Below are 23,876 nucleotides of genomic sequence, written 5' to 3' on the forward strand. Positions count from 1 at the left end.
CCATCTTGCTATTGTAAACTCTTTTATTAATGCTTAGCATCAAACTTGGAACCCTCTTCTGTGTTATTGCTGTCATGGCTCTATATATCAAGTAAAGACAAGAGCATGTTAACAAGAAAATAACCTTTGCAAGATGTTGAAGGCTATAATCGATATATTTTTGGCAAAACTAACGTTTATTCGGATATAAAAGGACACATCCTATGTTATTGCTGTCATGGCTCTATATCAAGTAAAACATGAGCTATGATGATCACCAAACGAAATGCATCCGGCAATGCTACACAACTTTTTTTTTCTGCTGACAAAGTTTCTACCTCGATTGACTCAACCTGCTCAGCCTTGTGAACAAAATGTGTTACACAAATACCGAAAATTAAAAGATGAAATAATGGAAAATTCATAATCTAAAAAATTTCCTGCAGAAAATGACACAAATCGTCAATCCTTTTGAAGAAATCTTACCAAAAAAGGAATCTTTACCTTATATCATACTCTATCATATAACAGATGAAATAATTGTTCAATCAAGAATAAGATTTGATCCAGGGAATATGGAGATTTCCTTGTAAACTCGGGGTTGGTCATCGTTGTTGTTGTTGTTTACAGGTCAGTTCAAGGGGTGGGACGGCCGCCACCTCGAGCGACCTTAATTTCTGCAACAATTCCTGCCGTTTGCGCACCGTCGCCACTCGCCACTCGGCCGCTGAGAAACACAGGCACTGGTGACTGCTGTTGCAGGGATCTCGACCCCCACGTCTGTCTTGTCGTTCTTTGCCATGGAGGCTGACGTGTTCCTCGGAAGGGAGAAGCGAGCCCGCAAAAAGAAAGGAGCAGCCGCCACCATCCCCAACGCAAGCTCATTGGCTCTATTATCTCGCCGCACCAGCAGATTTATCTGAACCAGTGAGCACCCATGAAAGAACTGCAAAAAAAGACAGGAAATAAGTTTACTGTGTAAACGTAGGTTGAGCTGATTACATAACGAGGAAGCAGGCAATGGGCGACCGCAAAATTAACCCAAGGCAAGAGACATAGCTGCAGCCTGCAGAAAGCGAAGTGCGCAGGTGACGGACCAGATGAATGTAAAAGATAAGGTAAGCACTATTGCATCCAGCATATGAGGAATTATGAAGCTCGTCAGGGTAGGCAAACGGACAGGGACGGTTACGGGAAGAAGAATACCAAGCTTCTTCTCCCCATTATTATCGGCGGCGCCGGTTTCAGGAAGAAAACCAGAGAAGGGGAGGCGGCGCTGGGCCATGGTCGCATTAATAGTCTTGCAAATGCAGATGCTCGAGCTCTACTGCCACGGGCCGAAGCTACTACCAGGAAGAAGAATATATGAGCCGCCCACATCATATTGGTCCAGTTCACGAGAAACCACGTAGATCGATTCCTGGGGAAGCGGCCCTGTTATGTTGCGCCGGCCGGTAAAACAAAGCGAAGTAGTAACGGAGAGGCCCAAGCAAAGCTGTGCAACGAACGAATCAATCGTGTTCATTCCTACATTTGATCCGACGGCTGTTGAGTTTAAATCGCTGTGAGGAGGCGTTCCATTTTACTGTTACTTAATATCACATTCGAAAATCATATTACTACCTAATTATTTGTAACAAGCTATGATAAGAAGATGATAGTGTAGTAATACAGTACTACGATATGATTATTGTGAACCCATTTAGACAACAAGCATGCATGTCGAACAGCACCAAAAAACCAAATTAAGTAGGCAAGAAGTGTTACATCTTCTTCTCTAGGGGTGTGTTTGGTAGCCCGTGTCTACCTAGAATATCTCATCTCAACCGAGATTTTCAGAGAAAATTGTGTTTGTTAGGCCGGGTCACTAGAGATGGGCTATGCCCACATCATACAAAAAACGTCCCTCAGCCTAGCCCGGTTGTGAAGCTTAAATCGAGCTTCACAACCTAGCCAAGCTGAGTTGATCCCGTAATCCACCTCGGGGGTCCACCAACGCACCCCCTGATACTCTCCCGAACCCGTCATTTTCCCTCGAACTAAATTGCTCACTCCCCTGGACCTCCTTTGGCCGCCGTCGCCCCTGCACTAGCCGTCGTCGCCCCCTCCCCTAGCCGCCGTCGCCTCCTCCCATAGACACCGCTCGTCGCCCGCCATTGCCCCCTCCCCTGGTCGCCGTCGCCCCCTCCCCTGGACATTGCTCGCCCAGCGCTGCCCAAGCTCGGGCAGCGCCGCCCAAGCTCACCTAGGGTCGCTCGCCGCCGTCCAGCGCCACCCGCCGTCGCCCAAGGTCGCCCTCCTCCGCCCAAGGCTGCCCAGCTCCGATCACCGTGCCGCCCAGCAGGTCCATGGCGTGAGATGAGATCTTGAGGGCCTAATTGCTTTTCTCCCTCTTTGTTTTGGGGCCTTTTTGCTAAAAAGTTGGACCATTCTGTAAAACTGCTATGAGACCTGCTCACCTCGGCACAAATTGTACCAAACACCATCCCATATGAGCCTAGCTCAACACATCCGGGGCTGCCAAACATGTGATGAGTCTGACCTCACCTTAGGTAGGGTGAGCATGTATGATAAGAGATATATATTCTCAGTTAACTCGGGTCACCAAACACACCCTAGATATATATACTCAGATTTCTCTCCACCTGGGTGCATAGTGCATATGCAACCTTTATTTTAAATGTATTTTAAACATATTTAAAAAAATACAAAATAAAATGTCTTGTGTATATCTTAACATGTTACATGCTCACAATGCTGTTTCAGCAAAAACTGCCATGTTGTTTTGTGCCCTGTGTAAAAAAAAGATAAATTTTAGTGCAAAATAGTGTAATTCTCGTGACAGTTTTATCTTTTTTACACGGAGCATAAAATCAATGGTTTAATGTGAATCTTTATGTGCACACATTTCTGCGTGCTATTTTTTTCCTAAATTTGTTTAACTTTTTAAAATATGTTTTTTACGTACCGGGTGCATATGAACCCGAGATCAGTTTTGGGTTTCCGCATTTATCTATACTTTTTTTTAGCAAGGCAAGACTTGCCATTTTCATTGATAAAGAAGAAGGCGGACGATTTATTAATGAAAAAACCGGGCAAAAACCGATATAAATGCACCAACATCGTCATGGGACACGACAATATTGGGCACAAACCCCCAACCGACCTGGCCAAATGCCAACAGTTGGCCACACATGCCAACGAGAGACAGCTCCGACATGACCATCGAGCATCACAAGAGAACTATGCTGGGCTTTCACCGACCGAATCGTCCTCCACACCACCGGTTGCTGGTCATCATTGCCGCAGGGGCACACACCCACCGCACCTCCGACTCCACAGCTCCACAGCGAAGCACGAGAAGACCCATCGGACACGCCGGTAACCGACTATCGAAGCCCAGGCCGTGACCCAAACTCTGCTTGACGTCTCATCGTTGCCAAACTGTCCGTAGCACCCCAAGCGATGCCACTCATCAACCATCCATCCTCGAGTCCCCAAGACGAAGCCCACTCCGAGATGATGCCCTCAACAGAGAGATCGTCTGATCCCAAGGATCTGAGGTTTCCCTCCGGAGGCAAAACACCGAGGTGACAAGAGGAGCCCTGAATGACGCTTCCAAGAAAGTCAGTGGCACCCACAGGTGTCGCCGTCGCCAGTCCGGACCAAAGCCCGGACAAGGATTTCTCCCAGGATCTTCACCTCGAACCACCCGAGCTGCCAGGCGGCGAACTGCAACCGCACATCCACAACCAGGAGCGTCACAACACCGCCTCCATGCCGCTGCCAAGCCCCAACGGCTCCAAGATGGATCGATCTGGGCCAGCAGCACAGCCACCCAAGCCACCACCTCTCCAACCGACGATGCCGCAGCCGCCGCACCGCCGGCCTGGCACGACGCAGTTTGAAGCTTGGAGCTCCAGATCCGCCACGAAGGAGGCTCCTTGGGCCAGCCGACAGCGACACCACCCCCGTGGCCGAAGTTGTCAGCCACCATCCACGGGGACGCGCCGCAGCACATCACCGCGGCCACCACCCGAGCTTCCGCCACCGAAGCGTCGTCGGTTCGCCCGGGGCCGCCGCCCCGGCCTCCACGTGCCGGTCAGCCCGCCGCCGGCAGATCCAGCCATCAGCGCCGCGCGGGAGAGAAACCCCCCCACCACCTTCGGTGGCGGGGCCCGCCGGCGGCGGCAGCGGATGGACACGGAGGGGGCGTGAGTTTGGGGGCTAGGGTTTCAGGTCGAGTATTGGAGGGATCCACATTACTATTTCTCTATACTTTCTGCACTGAACAAAGTAGAGAGATCAAAGTATGAAAACTAGGAATAAAATTGGGTGTTGAATTACAAATGGGGTCTACTGATCCGTTGTGTACCTGCAAAGAGACTACTGTAATTTAGCGTAATCCGATGTGCATATCCTCGCGTCCACGCCTTGTGTTCGCATGGCCGCCGTTGCCCTTGCTGTCGTGGTGATCGCGGCAACGCCGCCCGAAGTAGAACCCGCATTGTGCTCGAGTAGGGGTGGGGCCTTGCCGCGACGGGTGAGTAGGTCGTCGTGCAGGCGCCGCTCACGACCAGGCCTGACAGCTGGTCTTCGCTGTGGCAATAATTGTCACGGTAATGAGGGTTCGACACTTGGACCGCAAGTGCGTCCCCCTCGGAACCCAGAAAGCCAGGCGTGATGCCAAGAAAGCCGTCCGGATCCTTCAGCCTCTGCGACGGCACGGACAGAACTAAGCCACGGCCCGCTGGATCCAACATTGGGTGCATGGCGCCTCCGCCGAGCTGCAGGCCAATGGGGCTCTGGATGGAGCGAACCCGTCCCACGGGCGGGGGATCCGGCGCGAGTAGGTGGTACCGGTAGCTGTCGCCGGATACGATGGCCGTGGTTCTTGAGCAGGCGGTTGGAGGCGCAGTTCCAATGCTGGACTGCGCCGGCGAGAACGTGGAGGGCAAGGGGAAGGACGGGAAAGGTGCGCGCTGGTGCTTTTGCGCGAAGGAGCGGAGGTGGTAATAGGGGGGGAACGACGCGGCGGCAGGTGAGCGGAGGGAGGAATGCGAGGGCAATAGTAGTTGGTCGAAGCGGGAGCGGACTGGCGAGCCGGCGAAGGGAGGTGAGGGGATGCCGGTGAATTCCTGAACCATTGTAATGTCCCAGGTTTAGAGACGATCGAGGGGTAGATTTTAGAAAGGGATATGCATGGCATTGTAATTTACGGGGAAATTTCGCGTTTTTAAAACAAAACTGCATCGAAGGGGAACAGGTTTCTCTCTCGACACCTTACAGGGTTAGGGTTTCGAGAGTGCGATGAACTGGTTCCTACTTATCTAGATTAGGGTTTTGAGAAGAGAGAAGTGATATTTCATCAAAATCTTAAGTTGCATGATTGAATTATAAGTTAAGTTGTTTGAATGAATTCAAACCAAATTTGAATTTGAATTTCAAATTCAAACATTAAGTAATCATCACATAATTCAAATTTGAGATAATTTCACAAACAATTACCATTAAGCAATAATATGAGTAATACAACAATTACATTAAGCTCAATAAGGAAAACTTGAGCTTTATTGATCATCACACACATAATACATTGTCTTTACAATATTCAGATTTGAATTATGAAATTACAACACATTACAAGAATTAAATAAATAGAAAAAGAAAAAAGGAAAATTACAAGTTATCTAAATAACCTAAACTACATTGTGATTTTCATGAATTCTATGATCTTGATGATCTTGAATTCATCCTGATCAGCACTGGGTACCTGCACACATACACAAACAATCAAACATTAAGCCAAGTGGCAAAGCCACTTGGCAGGTTAGCAAACAATTAAATTAAGTGGATATGCTCAAGTCTCTGCCGAGCAGAGCCATGCCATAGATAGGATCAAGTCCAAGTGCACATCACTTGCACACACACACAACCAGGCAGCTCACCTGGCTATGTGCATGCACAACAAAGACACAACAGCCAGGGAGTCACCAAAATGGTGCCGTGCCTAAGTCCGACCAAGAGGGCCATCAAAGGATCATATAAAACCTTTTCCACCGCCGTAGCTTGCTGTTCATCGACAGTGCTTCACCGGTAAGTCACCGTAAATCAAGAACACAAAGAACAGAAGAACAAAGACTGCTGCTCAACCTGTCCAAAACCATCACAAAGATCAAATTAAGCACCACAAAGCTTTAGGAGGAGCAGGTGAAGCAATTCACAAAGCACCGAAGCAAGCCTCTACACCAACCACCCCTCGAGGAGCTGGAGTGAGGTATAAACACGATCAACCTGAGCAAAACCCTGTTTTGCTCATAACTAAGCATACACGTGCATCACAGAAGCAAAGTGGGTTTGAAACCCTGTTTTCATCATCATCTGGCTACTAAGCCATTTTGGTGCAAGCAAACTGAAGATTAGCAGAAGGAATTCACCAAGGGAACATTGGTGTGTCAGAATGGTGACACTACCAGAGAAATCCAACATGGATTTAATCCCTAACTAGCCATCCAAACTCACCTAGCACCACACCGCTAGTTACACCATCGCATTATAGACATCTAATTGTCTAATTTGTTTTCAACATCAAAAGCTATTGGTAATCCAGGACATGGATCAACCAGATAGCATGAGAGAGTCATAACAACAGCCACAGAGTGGGAGCTACTCTGACAAGATCATAGTGCTGCCAGGGTCACCTCAACCCAAGCCAACACATAAAACCACCACATCATCATCCATTTGGATTCAGTAGAGGGCTAGGGTACCAACCAAAGTGGTTGTCATCCAACTAGCCCTAGCTAATTCAATTTAAATGATCATCAACGTGTCACAGCCACATCATTCATCCATTTAGCAAGGCAAAATAAACAGATAAATGAAACAGACAAGCAACTAATGCACAGAGCCTTTGCAGATGATCCAATGGATCATTACAAGCATCCACCGATGCTTGGGCAAGCACCAAAGACACACAAAGGCCAAGCCCGTATGATGCACACATAGCACTAGATGTGCTCCGCTTAGTCACGAGAGGAGCACACAATTTCTCACAAGCAATTACCGATCAATTGATCAACAGAGCACCACTAGCTCTTGCTACAGATTGCCTCATCCAAGTACAAAGAATAGGATATAACCAGACATCAAGAAATCCAACCATGTCATAACTGAATTCACAGATAATCACATAAATGATTTATGATTGTATCCAGTAGCACAACAAATGCTTGATGAACCACTGGATCATATTACACAAGCAAATCACATATCAATTCATCACTGAATAACACTGATAAGCCAACAGTAATGCTAAATTGAGCATAATCATGAATTTGAGCACAAGAAATAGCACACAATGGCTCTGGCACTTGCAAAATTGCAAGAATGACACACTGTCATCAGGCCAGGGCAATATAAATGAACACACTTGAGTGTCTGGCAAGCATAATAACATGAATAGAGGCACAGAGCTAGAATCAAGCAAGAATGGCAAGCATAGGCAGGCACTGAGAATAAGAAATCTTGCACAGATTCATGGCAGTAGCACAAGCAGCAGCAGCACACGCCACACAGCAAGCTAGGCGCAACAGAGCAGCAGCTAGCACGGTCAGAACCTCCATGAGGACAAGCAGGCCATGGTCAAGCTAGACGAAGAAGAGGTGAGGAATAGGAAGTAGAAGGGAAGGAGAGGAACTCACCAGGGAGGAGGTGGTCGACGGGGTCATGGCGGCCAAGGCGGCGCGCGCCGGAGCACGGCGGAACCAGGCCCGGCTAAGCCAAGCCTGGCGACCACCACCGCACCCTAGCGCTGCACCACGCGCAGGGGAGGCGCCTGGAGGAAGGGCCACGGCCTCTCCAACGCACGGCGGCGGCGGACGCTAACGACCTGGCGCACTGGAACATCGATGGCGAGCGAACGGCGACGCCCGCGACAGATCGGCGCGGACCATATGGTTCACCGTCGAACGGCGACCCAGATCCACAGCATCTCGTCGCCGGCGACGGTCTGAGACGGCGGGGATAAATCGGCGTCGGCGGAGGCGACTCTGGTCGCCAGAGCGAGAGAGAGATTAGGGTTAGGACACGGGCGCGAGGTGGTGGGCGAGAGAGAGACCGCTCGGGTCGGTTGGACCCGAGCTGGTTTGGCCCAACCCACTGGGCCACCCTGACAGGTGGGCCCAGGGGCAAAAATGACTTTTCACAATTCAATAAAATCATGAAACTTTGAAATTCAATAGAAAATTGATAAAAGCTCTTAAAAATAAATTAAAAATATGAAAAAGGATCAGCATAAAATTCTCTATTTAAATAAAATATCAAAGAGAATTTTTGAAGACAACTAAGAATAAGTCCTATTTTGAGGATTTAAATAATGATTTAAACCACACATATTATTTTCAATAATGAAAATAAGTCCATTAATGCAATTGGACTTTCAAAACACCTTGACAATATTTCAAGGTTGTATTTACCCTAAACAGAGTATCTCCAAATCTATCTTAGTATTAACCTCTCATAAAATAACAACGACATCGGAAGGGGGGAACCAACCCTAAAACTGGAATCATGCATAATTGCTTCTTTAACCATTGCCCTTATCGGACAATGATGCTATTTTTCAGAGACAAAGGACAAGGGTCAGTCCACACCTTCCAACTGCAAAACTTTGCAGTGTTCAGGCAAGTTCATCACTTGCTCGTGTCATTTGAGTATTTCTATCAAATTACTTGCAAAAGTATTATGGTTATCACTATTGCATAAAAATCAAAACCACTACTTTCATAACTATGAATATGACTATGTGGTGGGCAATGGAACCATGGATTGTGTTGATATGGTGGAGGTTCCATTGCACGGATTTATATCCATCTAGGATTAAACAACAAATGTCGCCAGTGATTCTTGTGCCGTAATATCCGTGTTAACCATAAGATCCGGAGTGGGACGGAGTAGTCAAAAGTGTTTCCATCTCTCGTTCATCAACGGATGCGCTCTACCGTAGTACACTTGTAATCCAAGGGGGCAAGCTGGTGAGGCTGGGGAGTCCTAAGTCCCCACGGCATAGTCCGTAGTACACTTGTCGCCCGAAGGAGCAAGATGGTGAGGCTGGGGAGTCCTAAGTCCCCACGGTATTGCGGTCTATGATGGGTTGCAGCTACCGGCGAAGGAGTTTGGTTCGATCCCAGACTATCGTCGTGGTCGGGGTCCACCCTGAAATATATGGGAATAATGGGACCGGCGAGGACCCAGGGTCGGGGCATGCAACAAAGGGTGGGTGTTCGAGGTAGCGGAGTAACATGATTGGCTAGACCTTATACCGGGCCTCACACCGAAGGAAGTGTGGACGGGAAAGCTGCCCGGTTGGCACCAAGGTTAAGATCTCTTATGGGTAACGCAACACACCTCTGCAGAGTGTAAAGAACTGTGACCTGTCACTCCCTGTTCCGGGATAAGGAACTGCGAACGCGGCCGGAAAGGAGCTCCATGAAGTTCTAGTAAACCGGTGAAGGCTGACGGACATAGCTCTTTGGAATAAAAGCAATCCTTTGAAGAAATGTTTATCAAAACTTGCATTGGTATTAGACTTTCTGGTCTAATATTGTAGCTAGAGCATTAAACACCTCTTATCTATAATGAACTTGTTGAGTACGCTCGTACTCATACCACTCTTAAATCCCATGCTTAGATTGTCTGAATCGTCTGGAGGAGGACTACGACCACAATGAAGGAGCCGAGATCATCGGCTATGAAGAACCAGACCTCTCTGGAGGTATAGAAGGCGTAGACTACCTCATCGTCTACGGATCCGGGGAGGCTTCCGGAGGAGATCAAGCCTAGAGATATCCAGTAGTAGTAGTAACCGAGCAGCCCGAACTCTTAGTATTTAGCTGCTCGAGGAAATAAATGTATAACTTAATGGGACTCTTATATTGTAAGCTAATTTGGGTTCGCCTCGAACCCAGGAGTATTCCTCTTAGGACCCAAGAGGAGCTCCAAGATGACATGTGTATGATAGTTGTAATAATAAATGAATGAGTTATGGACCTGCTATGTTCTGTTGTACTACTCTGAGGGATGTAATATTTGCGGAATGGTACTTCATGAATGTTATATCAACGACTGGCATACTACAACATGCAGTGGTATGCAGGGTCACCACAGTTGGTATCAGAGCAAAAGCTTTGACCTTAGGTTGGAACCTAGTAAATGGGACCAAACGTTAGGAGTCAAATAGGATTAGTAAAGAATTCTCTAAAAATATGGTGTCCATTCAATTGAGAATACAACAATCATATCTTTTAGTGCGATAATTCTTTATTATCTCTATTATGATGCATTATTACTAATCTCATAATCTTTCTATTTCTACAGCCAACATGGCAAGTTCACGTCCCGGACGAAATGTGAAGGTGATGGATTCCACACTGAGTGAATACGAAGGAGGACTTGCAGATATTCTACGAGCCATGTTACTTGAATTTGGGTGTGATCCCCAGATCCAAGTAAAGAAATACATGTACTATGATGGTACTGTATTGGCCAAGGGTAGGGTAGGACTGCGACTTCCCGAATCTCTGGGAATGAGCGTAGTCATGCCAGCAGGGGAAGCCAGGACTATCAACACGGCCTACCATATAGCTGTTATGAGAGCCATAACCGACATTCGGGAACATAAGACGAAAGAGCTTATGGGTTCCGAATTCTCCCATATTCCTCATAATCAGGAGGAAGAAGATCCCATGCTTAACCACTACAAATATGCAAAACGCAAACCCATAGCAGCTGCAAAATACATGGATAATAGCCGCAACTTCATATCATTACTCTTTCAGTTGAACCATCATCTGACGGGAGCAATTGATACGATGCTAGAGGAGTTTACTGAACCCAAGGAGGAGATTAGGGGGAAAGAACCTATGGAGAATGTGGTGCACACACCAGTTTACTCAGCTGGTGACTACATTAGTATTGATCCTCTTGAGCGTGAAACTACACCTGTTACACCTGGGAACTATCTGGGTAGTTCCTATGGGGGATATGAGGGCGGAGAGGAATCCGGAAACAATAAGCGTTCCGAGACTCCTATAGAAAATTCCACGGGTTGGCGTTGGGGATCTGATACTGGAACTCATAGTACTTCTGTGTATTATGATGGGGAGATGAATGATGACGCCACAACCCAGAATCCGCAGTTATCCTAGTAATGAAGGAGTTGATGGAGGGTATCCGACACAGGTTGAGTCGGGTACGAGTGTTGGAAACACCTATGGTGGAGCTACAGGGGAGTACACCCGATGGGTGGACTATGATGCACTTAACGATCAATTTGTGAACACTGATTTCTCCCTAGGATCATCATCTGATTCGGATTACCAGCCAACGGGGAGACCTTATGTTCCAGGGTCTATCAGGAGGACGACACGTTCGACCGGATGGAAGCCTGGGATGTACCGGGAGTGAAGATCGACTAGAGTCCACCAAGGGAGGCGAGGCTATAATACACAAGTACCACGTGTATTATAGTATGTAATATTTGTATAAATTTGTACATATACTTTAATAAGTGAGTTTGCATACTCACATCGACTTGAGTATTGTAATAAGACCACTTAAGTATGTATATACATGGTATATGTTTTGTATGATTTGGATTTGCTTCTTGATTTCCATTGCGTGACTAGTTCTGTGCACAAAGTTGAGCTCAGAAAACTTGCGCATGGAGTAATTATGAGTATCATCTTGTGTTGCAGAACTAGGGGGTTATGTCGGGAGCGTTAGGAGAGGAGACCGAAGTGCAGCGCATGGAGCGCGAAGCAAAACAAAAGGAAGAGGCTGAGGGAGCAGCCAGAGATCAGTTTCCACCACCACCACCACCCATGACGCAGCAGAGAATTTCGGGCCTCAAAGATACATGCAGCTGGTGGAGGAAAGACAACGTGTGACGTTGGAGCAGCAGAACAAATTATTTCAAGAGCTGCTGCAACAGAACCGGGTGCAGAGACCCGAGAATCTGGGAGTCACCTTAGCAGACTTCCAGAACACCAAGCCTATATCTTTCGCATACGCGCCCGAGCCGATGGACGCGGAAGATTGGCTTATGGATACTGAGCGAAAGCTCAATACCGTTGGATGTAACGACCAAGAGAAGGTCCGTTATGCTACCCACCTGCTGTGTGGACCTGCCGCATCATGGTGGGACAATATAGTAGCCGTTTATCCGGCTGGAAAGGTATTTACCTGGGAGGAATTCGCAAGGAAGTTCAGGGAATCCAATGTCCCTGAAAGTATCATGGAATTGAAGCGTCGAGAATTTGAAAGTCTCGAGCAGAAGGACAAGGCCATCCTGACCTATGTCAGGGAATTCTCTAAACTGTCCCGGTATGCGGTTGAAGAAATCAACACCGAGGACAAAAAGAAGAAGAGGTTTCTGAGGGGGTTAAGTCCCCAGTTTAAAGTACAGCTCCGTATGATGAGAGCAACGGAGTTCCAAGAGTTGGTGGATGCTGCCATCACTCTGGAAGAGGATTTCAAACAACTGCAGGAGGAAAAGAGGAAGAAGGCCAAGTTTGAGCCTAAGAGGTTTTCCAATAACAAGCCTAATACCAGTTTGAATTTCAAGCCAAGATACAACAACAACAACAACAGCAACTACTACGGTAGTAGGAAGAATCAAGCATTTCAAACCGCAAACCAAATAGTTTGTCGTATTTGTGGAATTAAAGGACATACTTCGAAAGACTGTCGCAAACCCAGAATCATTTGCTTCGGGTGTCGTCAGGAGGGGCACATGATGAAGGACTGCCCCAATAAGAAGAATGGAGGAGGTCAGTCTGGAGGAGGAGGAGGAAGCCGAGGAGGAAACACCGGAGGGAACTGGAAGAATAAGAAGCCTTTCGGCAAGCTGAACTGCACTAGTCTAGAGGAGGTGGTCAACTCCGATCAGGCGGTGATAGGTATGCTCCAGATACTCACTCATCCTGGCAAAGTACTTTTTGATACTGGTGCAACTACATCATTCATTTCTCAACAATTCATCATCAAACATGAGATTAGTTGCACTAAGTTAGACACACCCATAACCATACTTTCTGCGGGGGGAACGATAGTAGTAACTCATACTAAACAAAAACAAGTCATCATGATCAATAAGTGCGCATTTGACGCGGACCTGTTCATTCTACCGATGAAGGACATTGATGTCATTCTTGGTATGAACTGGTTAGAAGCTAATGGAGCATTGATCGACTGTGTGAACAAGAGAGTATCATTGAAAAGCCCCGATGGAAGTAGAATGATCTACCAAGGCGACAAACATACACAGATTGAAGTGGAGCTACAGCTGAACAGCATGAAGGAAGTGAAATTAGAGGATATACCTGTAGTGAATGAATTCCAGGATGTATTTCCTGCGGAATTACCTGGTATGCCACCAGATAGGGAGATAGAATTCACTATCGACCTAATTCCAGGAACAGCTCCGTTTGCTAAGGCACCATACAAGATGGGGCCTAAGGAGTTGAAAGAACTTAAGGAACAATTGGATGACTTGGAACAGAAAGGATTTATACAAGAAAGTGTTTCACCATGGGGATCACCCGTGATCTTCGTGGATAAAAGAGATGGAGGAAGAAGGATGTGCGGAGACTATAGGAATCTGAACAACGTTACAATCAAGAACAAGTATCCACTTCCAAGAATACAAGATCTATTCGATCAAGTTAGAGGCGCAGGAGTCTTTTCCAAGATTGATCTAAGATCCGGTTATCACCAGATAAAGATCAAGAAGGAGGACGTTCCGAAAACTGCTTTTGTCTCAAGGTATGGACATCATGAATACCTTGTAGTGCCTTTTGGATTAACCAATGCCCCAGCAATATTCATGAATCTCATGAATAAGATTTTCATGCCATATCTAGACAAGTTTGTCATCGTATTCATCGATGATATCTTGATATATTCCAAGAACAAGGCCGAACATGCTGAACATCTGAGGCTAGTGTTGCAAACACTAAGGGAACATCAACTCTATGCCAAATTCAGCAAGTGTGAATTTTGGCTAGATCAAGTGGAATTTCTTGGTCATGTCATCAGCAAAGATGGAATTGCTGTTAACCCGAGCAAGGTAGCAGCAGTTTTAGAATGGGAAGCACCCAAGACTGTCAAGGAAATCCGAGGATTCCTAGGAATGGCAGGATATTATCGGAGATTCATTGAAGGATTCTCCAAGATAGCAGGACCCATGACGAAACTGTTAAGAAAGAACACACCTTTCGTGTGGTCAGAGGAGTGTGAGAAGAGTTTTCAAACTCTAAAAGAGAAACTCACCACGGCACCGGTGTTAGCAGTTCCGGAAGTTGGCAAGGATTACACCGTGTATTGTGACGCATCCAAGCATAGATTGGGTTGCGTACTCATGCAAGATCGGAAAGTGATATCTTATAGATCGAGGCAACTCAGACCTCATGAAGTAAATTATCCAACACATGACTTGGAATTAGCAGCAGTTGTATTTGCACTCAAAACTTGGAGACATTTTCTTTATGGAGCCAAGTGTGAGCTCTATACTGATCATAAGAGTCTCAAATACTTCTTCACTCATAAGGAACTCAATATGAGACAGAAAAGATGGCTTGAACTGATCAAGGACTATGATTTGACCATCAATTACACTCCAGGAAAGGCCAATGTTGTAGCAGATGCCCTGAGCAGGAAGAGCACCAGCGGAGTGGAACAAGAAATCTCACCAGAGTTGAGGAAGGAAATAAGTCAAGCCCAAATACAACTTTGGGAGAAGGAAGCCCATGAAGGATTATCGGCGTTGCAAGTAGCCGATGAGTTAAATGTTAACCTGAAGAATGAGATCATGATGGGTCAGCTGGACGATCCATTCATCGTGGAGGAGATGAGAAGAATAGATGAGGGAAGACCATCAGAATTTCACCGAGGAGAATCTGGATCATTATGGTTCCAGAAAAGAATTTGTGTTCCGAATATTGCTGAAATTAAGGAAGTAATACTCCGGGAAGCCCATCAAACACCATACTCCATTCATCCGGGTAGTACAAAGATGTACATGGACCTAAAGGAGTTATTCTGGTGGAATAATATGAAGAGGGAGATAGCACAATATGTGGCGGAATGCCATACCTGTCAGAGAGTGAAGGCTGAACACCAGAGTCCGGCAGGAAAGTTACAACCTTTACCTATTCCAGAATGGAAATGGGAGGAAATAGGGATGGATTTCATCACCGGACTACCCATGACTAATAAAAAGAAGGACATGATATGGGTAATCGTGGACCGGTTGACGAAGAGCGCACACTTCTTAGCGGTAAATCGGCAGGACAAAGGAGAGAAACTCATCGATCTTTACATTAAAGAGATCGTGAGTAAGCATGGAGTGCCTAAGAAGATCGTGTAGGATCGAGGATCCGTGTTCACGTCAGCATTCTGGAAGCAACTACACGAAGCTTTAGGATCCAAGTTGGACTATAGTACCGCCTATCATCCCCAGACAGGTGGACAAACCGAGAGAACCAACCAAATCTTAGAGGATATGCTTAGGGCTTGTGCCCTAGACTTCGGAGGATCATGGGAGGAGCACTTACCACTAGCAGAGTTTTCATATAACAATAGTTACCAAAGCAGCATCAAGATGGCACCATTTGAAGCTCTGTATGGAAGAAAGTGTAGATCACCGATATGTTGGTATGAAGCCGGAGCAAGCAAAGAGTTCAACCCTGATTATGTCAAGGAAAAACAACAAATCATTGACATTATCAGAGATAGGCTCAAGATAGCCCAAAGTCGGCAAAAGAGTTATGCCGATCAGAAGAGGAGAACATGGGAGCCACGAGTTGGAGACATGGTATATCTTAAGGTAAGCCCGATGAAAGGACTCCAGAGGTTTGGAGTAAAAGGAAAGCTCAGTCCTAGATACATAGGACCTTTCAAGATTTTGAGTCAAAACCGAGGATTAGCCTTTGAATTGGAATTACCGGGAAGGTTATCTCAGGTTCACAATGTATTCCATGTGTCGCAACTCCGAAAGTGTCTGAAGACCCCCGATGAACCAGTATCACATGAAGAGCTCGAGTTACAACCAGACTTGACTTACATCGAGAAGCTAGCGAGGATTCTCGAGGAGAACTGGAAACAACTCAGGAATCGAGCCATAAAATACTGCAAGATACAATGGAAGCACCATCCCGAGAGGGAAGCTACCTGGGAAAAGGAGGAAGACCTGAGGAAAACATACCCCGAACTCTTCAGGTATTACAACCACAACTTCGGGACGAAGTTTTCTTTAAGGGGGAAAGGCTGTAATGTCCCAGGTTTAGAGACGATCGAGGGGTAGATTTTAGAAAGGGATGTGCATGGCATTGTAATTTACGGGGAAATTTCGCGTTTTTAAAACAAAACTGCATCGAAGGGGAACATGTTTCTCTCTCGACACCTTAAAGGGTTAGGGTTTCGAGAGTGCGATGAACTGGTTCCTACTTATCTAGATTAGGGTTTTGAGAAGAGAGAAGTGATATTTCATCAAAATCTTAAGTTGCATGATTGAATTATAAGTTAAGTTGTTTGAATGAATTCAAACCAAATTTGAATTTGAATTTCAAATTCAAACATTAAATAATCATCACATAATTAAAATTTGAGATAATTTCACAAACAATTACCATTAAGCAATAATATGAGTAATACAACAATTACATTAAGCTCAATAAGGAAAACTTGAGCTTTATTGATCATCACACACATAATACATTGTCTTTACAATATTCAGATTTGAATTATGAAATTACAACACATTACAAGAATTAAATAAATAGAAAAAGAAAAAAGGAAAATTACAAGTTATCTAAATAACCTAAACTACATTGTGATTTTCATGAATTCTATGATCTTGATGATCTTGAATTCATCCTGATCAGCACTGGGTACCTGCACACATACACAAACAATCAAACACCACTTGGCAGGTTAGCAAACAATTAAATTAAGTGGATATGCTCAAGTCTCTGCCGAGCAGAGCCATGCCATAGATAGGATCAAGTCCAAGTGCACAGCACTTGCACACACACACAACCAGGCAGCTCACCTGGCTATGTGCATGCACAACAGCACACAACAGCCAGGGGAGTCACCAAAATGGTGCCAGGCCTAGCTGTCGACCAAGAGGGCCATCAAAGGATCATATAAAACCTTTTCCACCGCCAGAGCTTGCTGTTCATCGACAGGCTTCACTGGTAAGTCACCAGAAATCAAGAACACAAAGAACAGGAAGAACAGCACTGCTGTTCAACCTGTCCAAAACCATCACAACATCAAATTAAGCACCACAGGCTTGCTAGGAGGAGCAGGTGAAGCAATTCACAAAGCACTGAAGCAATCCTCTACACCAACAAACCATCTAGGAGCTGGAGTGAGGTATAAACAAGATCAACCTGAGCAAAACCCTGTTTTGCTCATAAATAAGCATACACTTGCATCACAGAAGCAAAGTGGGTATGAAACCCTGTTTTCATCATCATCTGGCTACTAAGCCATTTGGTGCAAGCAAACTGAAGATTAGCCAGAAGGAATTCACCAAGGGAACATTGGTGTGTCAGAATGGTGACACTACCAGAGAAATCCAACATGGATTTAATCCCTAACTAGCCATCCAAACTCACCTAGCACCACACAAACTAGTTACACCATCAGATTATAGACATCTAATTGTCTAATTTGTTTTCAACATCAAAAGCTATTGGTAATCCAGACATGGATCAACCAGATAGCATGAGAGAGTCATAACAACAGCCACAGAGTGGGGAGCTACTCTTGACAGCATCATAGTGCTGCCAGGGTCACCTCAACCCAAGCCAACACATAAAACCACCACATCATCATCCATTTGGATTCAGTAGAGGGCTAGGGTACCAACCAGTGGTTGTCATCCAACTAGCCCTAGCTAATTCAATTTAAATGATCATCACTGTGTCACAGTTCACATCATTCATCCATTTAGCAAGGCAAAATAAACAGATAAATGAAACAGACAAGCAACTAATGCACAGAGCCTTGCAGATGATCCAATGGATCATTACAAGCATCCACTGATGCTTGGGCAAGCACCAGCACACACAGGCCAAGCCTGTATGATGCACACATAGCACTAGATGAGCACCAGTTAGTCACATAGAGGAGCACACAATTTCTCACAAGCAATTACTGATCAATTGATCAACAGAGCACCACTAGCTCTTGCTACAGATTGCCTCATCCAAGTACAGCAATAGGATATAACCAGATACTGAAGAAATCCAACCATGTCATAACTGAATTCACAGATAATCACATAAATGATTTATGATTGTATCCAGTAGCACAACAAATGCTTGATGAACCACTGGATCATATTACACAAGCAAATCACATATCAATTCATCACTGAATAACACTGATAAGCCAACAGTAATGCTAAATTGAGCATAATCATGAATTTGAGCACAAGAAATAGCACACAATGGCTCTGGCACTTGCAAAATTACAAGAATGACACACTATCATCAGGCCAGGGCAATATAAATGAACACACTTGAGTGTCTGGCAAGCATAATAACATGAACAGAGGCACAGAGCTAGAATCAAGCAAGAATGGCAAGCATAGGCAGGCACTGAGAATAAGAAATCTTGCACAGATTCATGGCAGTAGCACAAGCAGCAGCAGCACACGCCACACAGCAAGCTAGGCGCAACAGAGCAGCAGCTAGCACGGTCAGAACCTCCACGAGGACAAGCAGGCCATGGTCAAGCTAGACGAAGAAGAGGTGAGGAAGAAGAAGTAGAAGGGAAGGAGAGGAACTCACCAGGGAGGAGGTGGTCAACGGGGTCATGGCAGCCAAGGCGGCGCGCGCCGGAGCACGGCGGCACCAGGCCCGGCCAAGCCAAGCCTGGCGACCACCACCGCACCCTAGCGCTGCACCACGCGCAGGGGAGGCGCCTGGAGGAAGGGCCACGGCCTCTCCAACGCACGGCGGCGGCGGACGCCAACGACCTGGCGCACTGGAACGTCGATGGCGAGCGAACGGCGACGCCCGCGACAGATCGGCGCGGACCATCTGGTTCACCGTCGAACGGCGACCCAGATCCACAACATCTCGTCGCCGGCGACGGTCTGAGACGGCGGGGATAAATCGGCGACGGCGGAGGCGACTCTGGTCGCCAGAGCGAGAGAGAGATTAGGGTTAGGACATGGGCGCGAGGTGGTGGGCGAGAGAGCGACCGCTCGGGTCGGTTGGACCCGAGCTGGTTCAGCCCAACCCACTGGGCCACCCTGACAGGTGGGCCCAGGGGCAAAAATGACTTTTCACAATTCAATAAAATCATGAAACTTTGAAATTCAATAGAAAATTGATAAAAGCTCTTAAAAATAAATTAAAAATATGAAAAAGGATCAGCATAAAATTCTCTATTTAAATAAAATATCAAAGAGAATTTTTGAAGACAACTAAGAATAAGTCCTATTTTGAGGATTTAAATAATGATTTAAACCACACATATTATTTTCAATAATGAAAATAAGTCCATTAATGCAATTGGACTTTCAAAACACCTTGACAATATTTCAAGGTTGTATTTACCCTAAACAGAGTATCTCCAAATCTATCTTAGTATTAACCTCTCATAAAATAACAACGACATCGGAAGGGGGGAACCAACCCTAAAACTGGAATCATGCATAATTGCTTCTTTAACCATTGCCCTTATCGGACAATGATGCTATTTTTCAGAGACAAAGGACAAGGGTCAGTCCACACCTTCCAACTGCAAAACTTTGCAGTGTTCAGGCAAGTTCATCACTTGCTCATGTCATTTGAGTATTTCTATCAAATTACTTGCAAAAGTATTATGGTTATCACTATTGCATAAAAATCAAAACCACTACTTTCATAACTATGAATATGACTATGTGGTGGGCAATGGAAACATGGATTGTGTTGATATGGTGGAGGTTCCATTGCACGGATTTATATCCATCTAGGATTAAACAACAAATATCGCCAGTGATTCTTGTGCCGTAATATCCGTGTTAACCATAAGATCCGGAGTGGGACGGAGTAGTCAAAAGTGTTTCCACCTCTCGTTCATCAACGGATGCGCTCTACCGTAGTACACTTGTAATCCAAGGGGGCAAACTGGTGAGGCTGGGGAGTCCTAAGTCCCCACGGCATAGTCCGTAGTACACTTGTCGCCCGAAGGAGCAAGATGGTGAGGCTGGGGAGTCCTAAGTCCCCACGGTATTGCGGTCTATGATGGGTTGCAGCTACCGGCGAAGAAGTTTGGTTCGATCCCAGACTGTCATCGTGGTCGGGGTCCACCCTGAAATATATGGGAATAATGGGACCGGCGAGGACCCAGGGTCGGGGCATGCAACAAAGGGTGGGTGTTCGAGGTAGCGGAGGAACATGATTGGCTAGACCTTATACCGGGCCTCACACCGAAGGAAGTGTGGACGGGAAAGCTGCCCGGTTGGCACCAAGGTTAAGATCTCTTATGGGTAACGCAACACACCTCTGCAGAGTGTAAAGAACTGTGACCTGTCACTCCCTGTTCCGGGATAAGGAACTGCGAACGCGGCCGGAAAGGAGCTCCATGAAGTTCTAGTAAACCGGTGAAGGCTGACGGACATAGCTCTTTGGAATAAAAGCAATCTCTTGAAGAAATGTTTATCAAAACTTGCATTGGTATTAGACTTTCTGGTCTAATATTGTAGCTAGAGCATTAAACACCTCTTATCTATAATGAACTTGTTGAGTACGCTCGTACTCATACCACTCTTAAATCCCATGCTTAGATTGTCTGAATCGTCTTGAGGAGGACTACGACCACAATGAAGGAGCCAAGATCATCGGCTATGAAGAACCAGACCTCTCTGGAGGTATAGAAGGCGTAGACTACCTCATCGTCTACGGATCCGGGGAGGCTTCCGGAGGAGATCAAGCCTAGAGATATCCAGTAGTAGTAGTAACCGAGCAGCCCGAACTCTTAGTATTTAGCTGCTCGAGGAAATAAATGTATAACTTAATAAGACTCTTATATTGTAAGCTAAGTTGGGTTCGCCTCGAACCCAGGAGTATTCCTCTTAGGACCCAAGAGGAGCTCCGAGATGACATGTGTATGATAGTTGTAATAATAAATGAATGAGTTATGGACCTGCTATGTTCTGTTGTACTACTCTGAGGGATGTAATATTTGCGGAATGGTACTTCGTGAATGTTATATCAACGACTGGCATACTACAACATGCAGTGGTATGCAGGGTCACCACAACCATGGCGCGGAATTTGGAGGTGTCAGAGCATCCCCACTCGTTGGCGCTCCCCACGCCCAAATCCGGCGAAATTTTCGTCCGGATTGGAGGAAGATTTGGCGTGGGGAGGAGTAGTTTCCCAGCCGCGTGCCCAGGCGAAGACGACGATGCGATTTTGAAAAACGGAAACTTGATAAATTTCGGCTAAATTCGGGCGAATATAGACTAAATTTAATGATATTTAGACTAAAACGGGCGGAGTTAATACATAGAGGCCGAATTCGACTATATTTCGAATTCGGCTAGGGGAATTGAAATGCTAATTTTAAAACACGGCGCTCTACATGCCCAAACGGCGGTAGAACACCGTGTAGTCGTCGCCGCCGTCGTCGGAGCCGTCGTCCTCGACCTTCGGCGGCGCGGCCTGGCGGCTGCTGCCCTGGCCGGCGTCTCCCCACCCCGGGGATGGCTTGTACCATTCGTCGTCCGAGGACTCGAGGTCGACGACGGGGACAACGACGCCGGATGGAGGTGTCGCAGGACGGCGGTAGCGCGCGGCGTCGTCGGCGGCGGTTGGAGCAGCGCGGGCGGCGAGTCGGCGTGCGGCGGCCAGGTCCAGCAGCCGCCGCTGCTGCTCCTCCTCCTCGCGCTCCCAGTCTTGCCTGGACCACACAAGGGCGGCATCCTCGGGGAGGGCGTTGTCGGCGGGAACCACGTCGTTGAGCGACCTGGCGATCGCCTCCGCCACGGCGGCGTCCTCCGCGCGCTTTGCCTCCTCCTCGGCGAGCCTGTTTGCGGCGGCGGCCGCGGCGTCCTCCTTTTTCGGCGCCTTCCTCTTCCGCCCAGACTGGGAGGGTTGGTCGCGGATGACGAGGGCGCCGCTGCTACGCCCTCTGGTCGGCGGCGGAGACGCCGGCTCCTTCTTGACGCGCACCGGCGTCGAAGGCGACGTCGCCTCCTCCCTCTTCACCGGCGCGAAGGATGACCTCGGCGCCGATCCGGAAGACGACGAACTGGCAGCCATGCGCCATGGCTGCCAGACGTTTCCCCGGCGGCGGCTCGCCGATGCCCTCGATGGAGGGGGCATTGTGAGCACCGGGAAGTTTCCGCCCTCGATGTGCGCGAGGACGTTCGCCAGCGTCCTTTCCGGCGCGCTCCACCAACGTCGGCGGCCCGCGGCGTTGTTGCGCGGAGGCGGAGGCGGCAGGCCGTCGTAGGAGGCGAGCTCCCGCTCCCACTGCCGCAGGAAGTACGAGTTCCACGCCGTGTAGTTGTCGGGGTGGTGGCGTGGCTCGGCGCGTTCCTCGTCCGTCAAGGTCATTAATGACGCGTGGAATGCGACGCGTCCGCGGCGAGCTGACCGGCGGCAGCCTTTAGTGCGCGCGGAAGACGACGACATTAACTCGCCGCGTGGCCGGCGAATGCAAACCGGCGGCAGGCTTTTACAGCGCGCGGAAGACGATGCGATGAGGACGACGATCGGTTTCTCTCGCCGACAAGTTGGGGCCACCAGACGCGCGGGAAGTTTCCTCGGTGTTTCCCGCGCTTTCCTTTCGTCCGGACTCCCCGAGCGCTCCCCGGGGGGCCGGGGATGGCGTGGGATCGCCGGATGAATTTAGGCCCAAATCCGGACGAAAACGAGGAACCGGGGACGCGACTGGGCCAAATTACGCCGTCCGGATGGAAAAAAGGTCGTTCGGGGGCCTCGTCGGGGAGACGAGTGGAGATGCTCTCAGTGGCCAACACCGTCGTTGGTGCGCGTCGCGACGCCCGCGTCCGCTTCCTAGACCCCCTCGGCGGCGTCGGTAGCACGGGCTGAGTGGGTGCCGCCGTTGCCGTGTCGGCCGAGACCGGCAAACCATGGGACGACGAGGACGATGCCGAGGCTCGGTCGCTGGCCGGGAGGGCCGCCGACCAGTGATGCTGATGCACCACTTGGGGCAACGACGACAGCGGCGTGGACGCCTCGAGTTCCTGAAGCCCGTAGAATGTGGCGCCGAAGCCGGACGAGGAGAGCGACGGTGAGGCGGACAGCCGGAGCAGCGCGGACAGAGGGGAGGAGTCCACGCTTCCGCCGCATCTGGAGTCGAGCTCGTCCTCGCCGACACCGCTTGACGACTGGGGGCTGCCACTGTTGCCGGAGTTCATGTTTGGTTATCGTTCTATCTGTCTCTCTCCTAGCTTTGCACCATTTGGCAGTATGGTGGCGCGCCCGCGACGGTGGTGCTTTGTATGGGCGACAGCTAGTGGGGATGGCAAGCTGGGGCGCGCATGATTAGGCGCCGTGAAAAGTTGCGTGCGGCTGGCCGGGGCCCCCGCGCATGTCAGGGCAGCGATCCAGAGGTTTATTCGCGCCGGGAAAGGGAGTATGGCGTCATGGAATCCCGATCCATCGCAGGAGCGAAATCATGGCATGTTTTATGTTTTTAGCTTTGCTTTTTAAGCTTTCGTGAACTGTTTGAGGGCATAGTTTGGTCGACAGAGAGGGCCCAAGCTTAGCTAAAATAACTGTTTGGAGTAGTCATTCTATACCTAATAATAAAGAAAATAAGGTTTCTTGTTGGTCCGTTTTTTATTACCCCAGTTTTTC

General features: G+C 47.8%; 1 protein-coding gene across 1 annotated transcript; it reads right to left on the reverse strand.

Annotated features, from left to right (window-relative positions):
- Positions 1-4,252: 4,252 nt before the first annotated feature.
- LOC127318679 (uncharacterized) lies at positions 4,253-23,451 on the reverse strand. Its single transcript, XM_051349151.2, has 4 exons — positions 23,023-23,451; positions 21,302-21,333; positions 4,482-5,117; positions 4,253-4,261 (listed from the first exon to the last, which is right to left on the reverse strand). The coding sequence occupies exons 1-4, from the start codon at positions 23,432-23,434 to the stop codon at positions 4,253-4,255; spliced, it is 1,089 nt and encodes a 362-aa protein (XP_051205111.2). The 5' UTR covers positions 23,435-23,451.
- Positions 23,452-23,876: the final 425 nt, after the last annotated feature.

Source organism: Lolium perenne, chromosome 7, assembly GCF_019359855.2.
Source record: "Lolium perenne isolate Kyuss_39 chromosome 7, Kyuss_2.0, whole genome shotgun sequence".
Classification (NCBI taxonomy): domain Eukaryota; kingdom Viridiplantae; phylum Streptophyta; class Magnoliopsida; order Poales; family Poaceae; genus Lolium; species Lolium perenne.

What these genes read in the sequence shown, in the direction of transcription:
- LOC127318679 (XM_051349151.2), bottom strand. Translation starts at nt 23,434, where the DNA reads ATGAACTCCGGCAACAGTGGCAGCCCCCAGTCGTCAAGCGGTGTCGGC. An exon ending in ACCAACGACGGTGTTGGCCA is followed by an intron (nt 21,334 to 23,022) that starts CTGAGAGCATCT and finishes AGTGGGGATGCT; the next exon opens with CTGACACCTCCAAATTCCGC. An exon ending in AATTCCGCGCCATGGTTGTG is followed by an intron (nt 5,118 to 21,301) that starts GTGACCCTGCAT and finishes ACAATGGTTCAG; the next exon opens with GAATTCACCGGCATCCCCTC.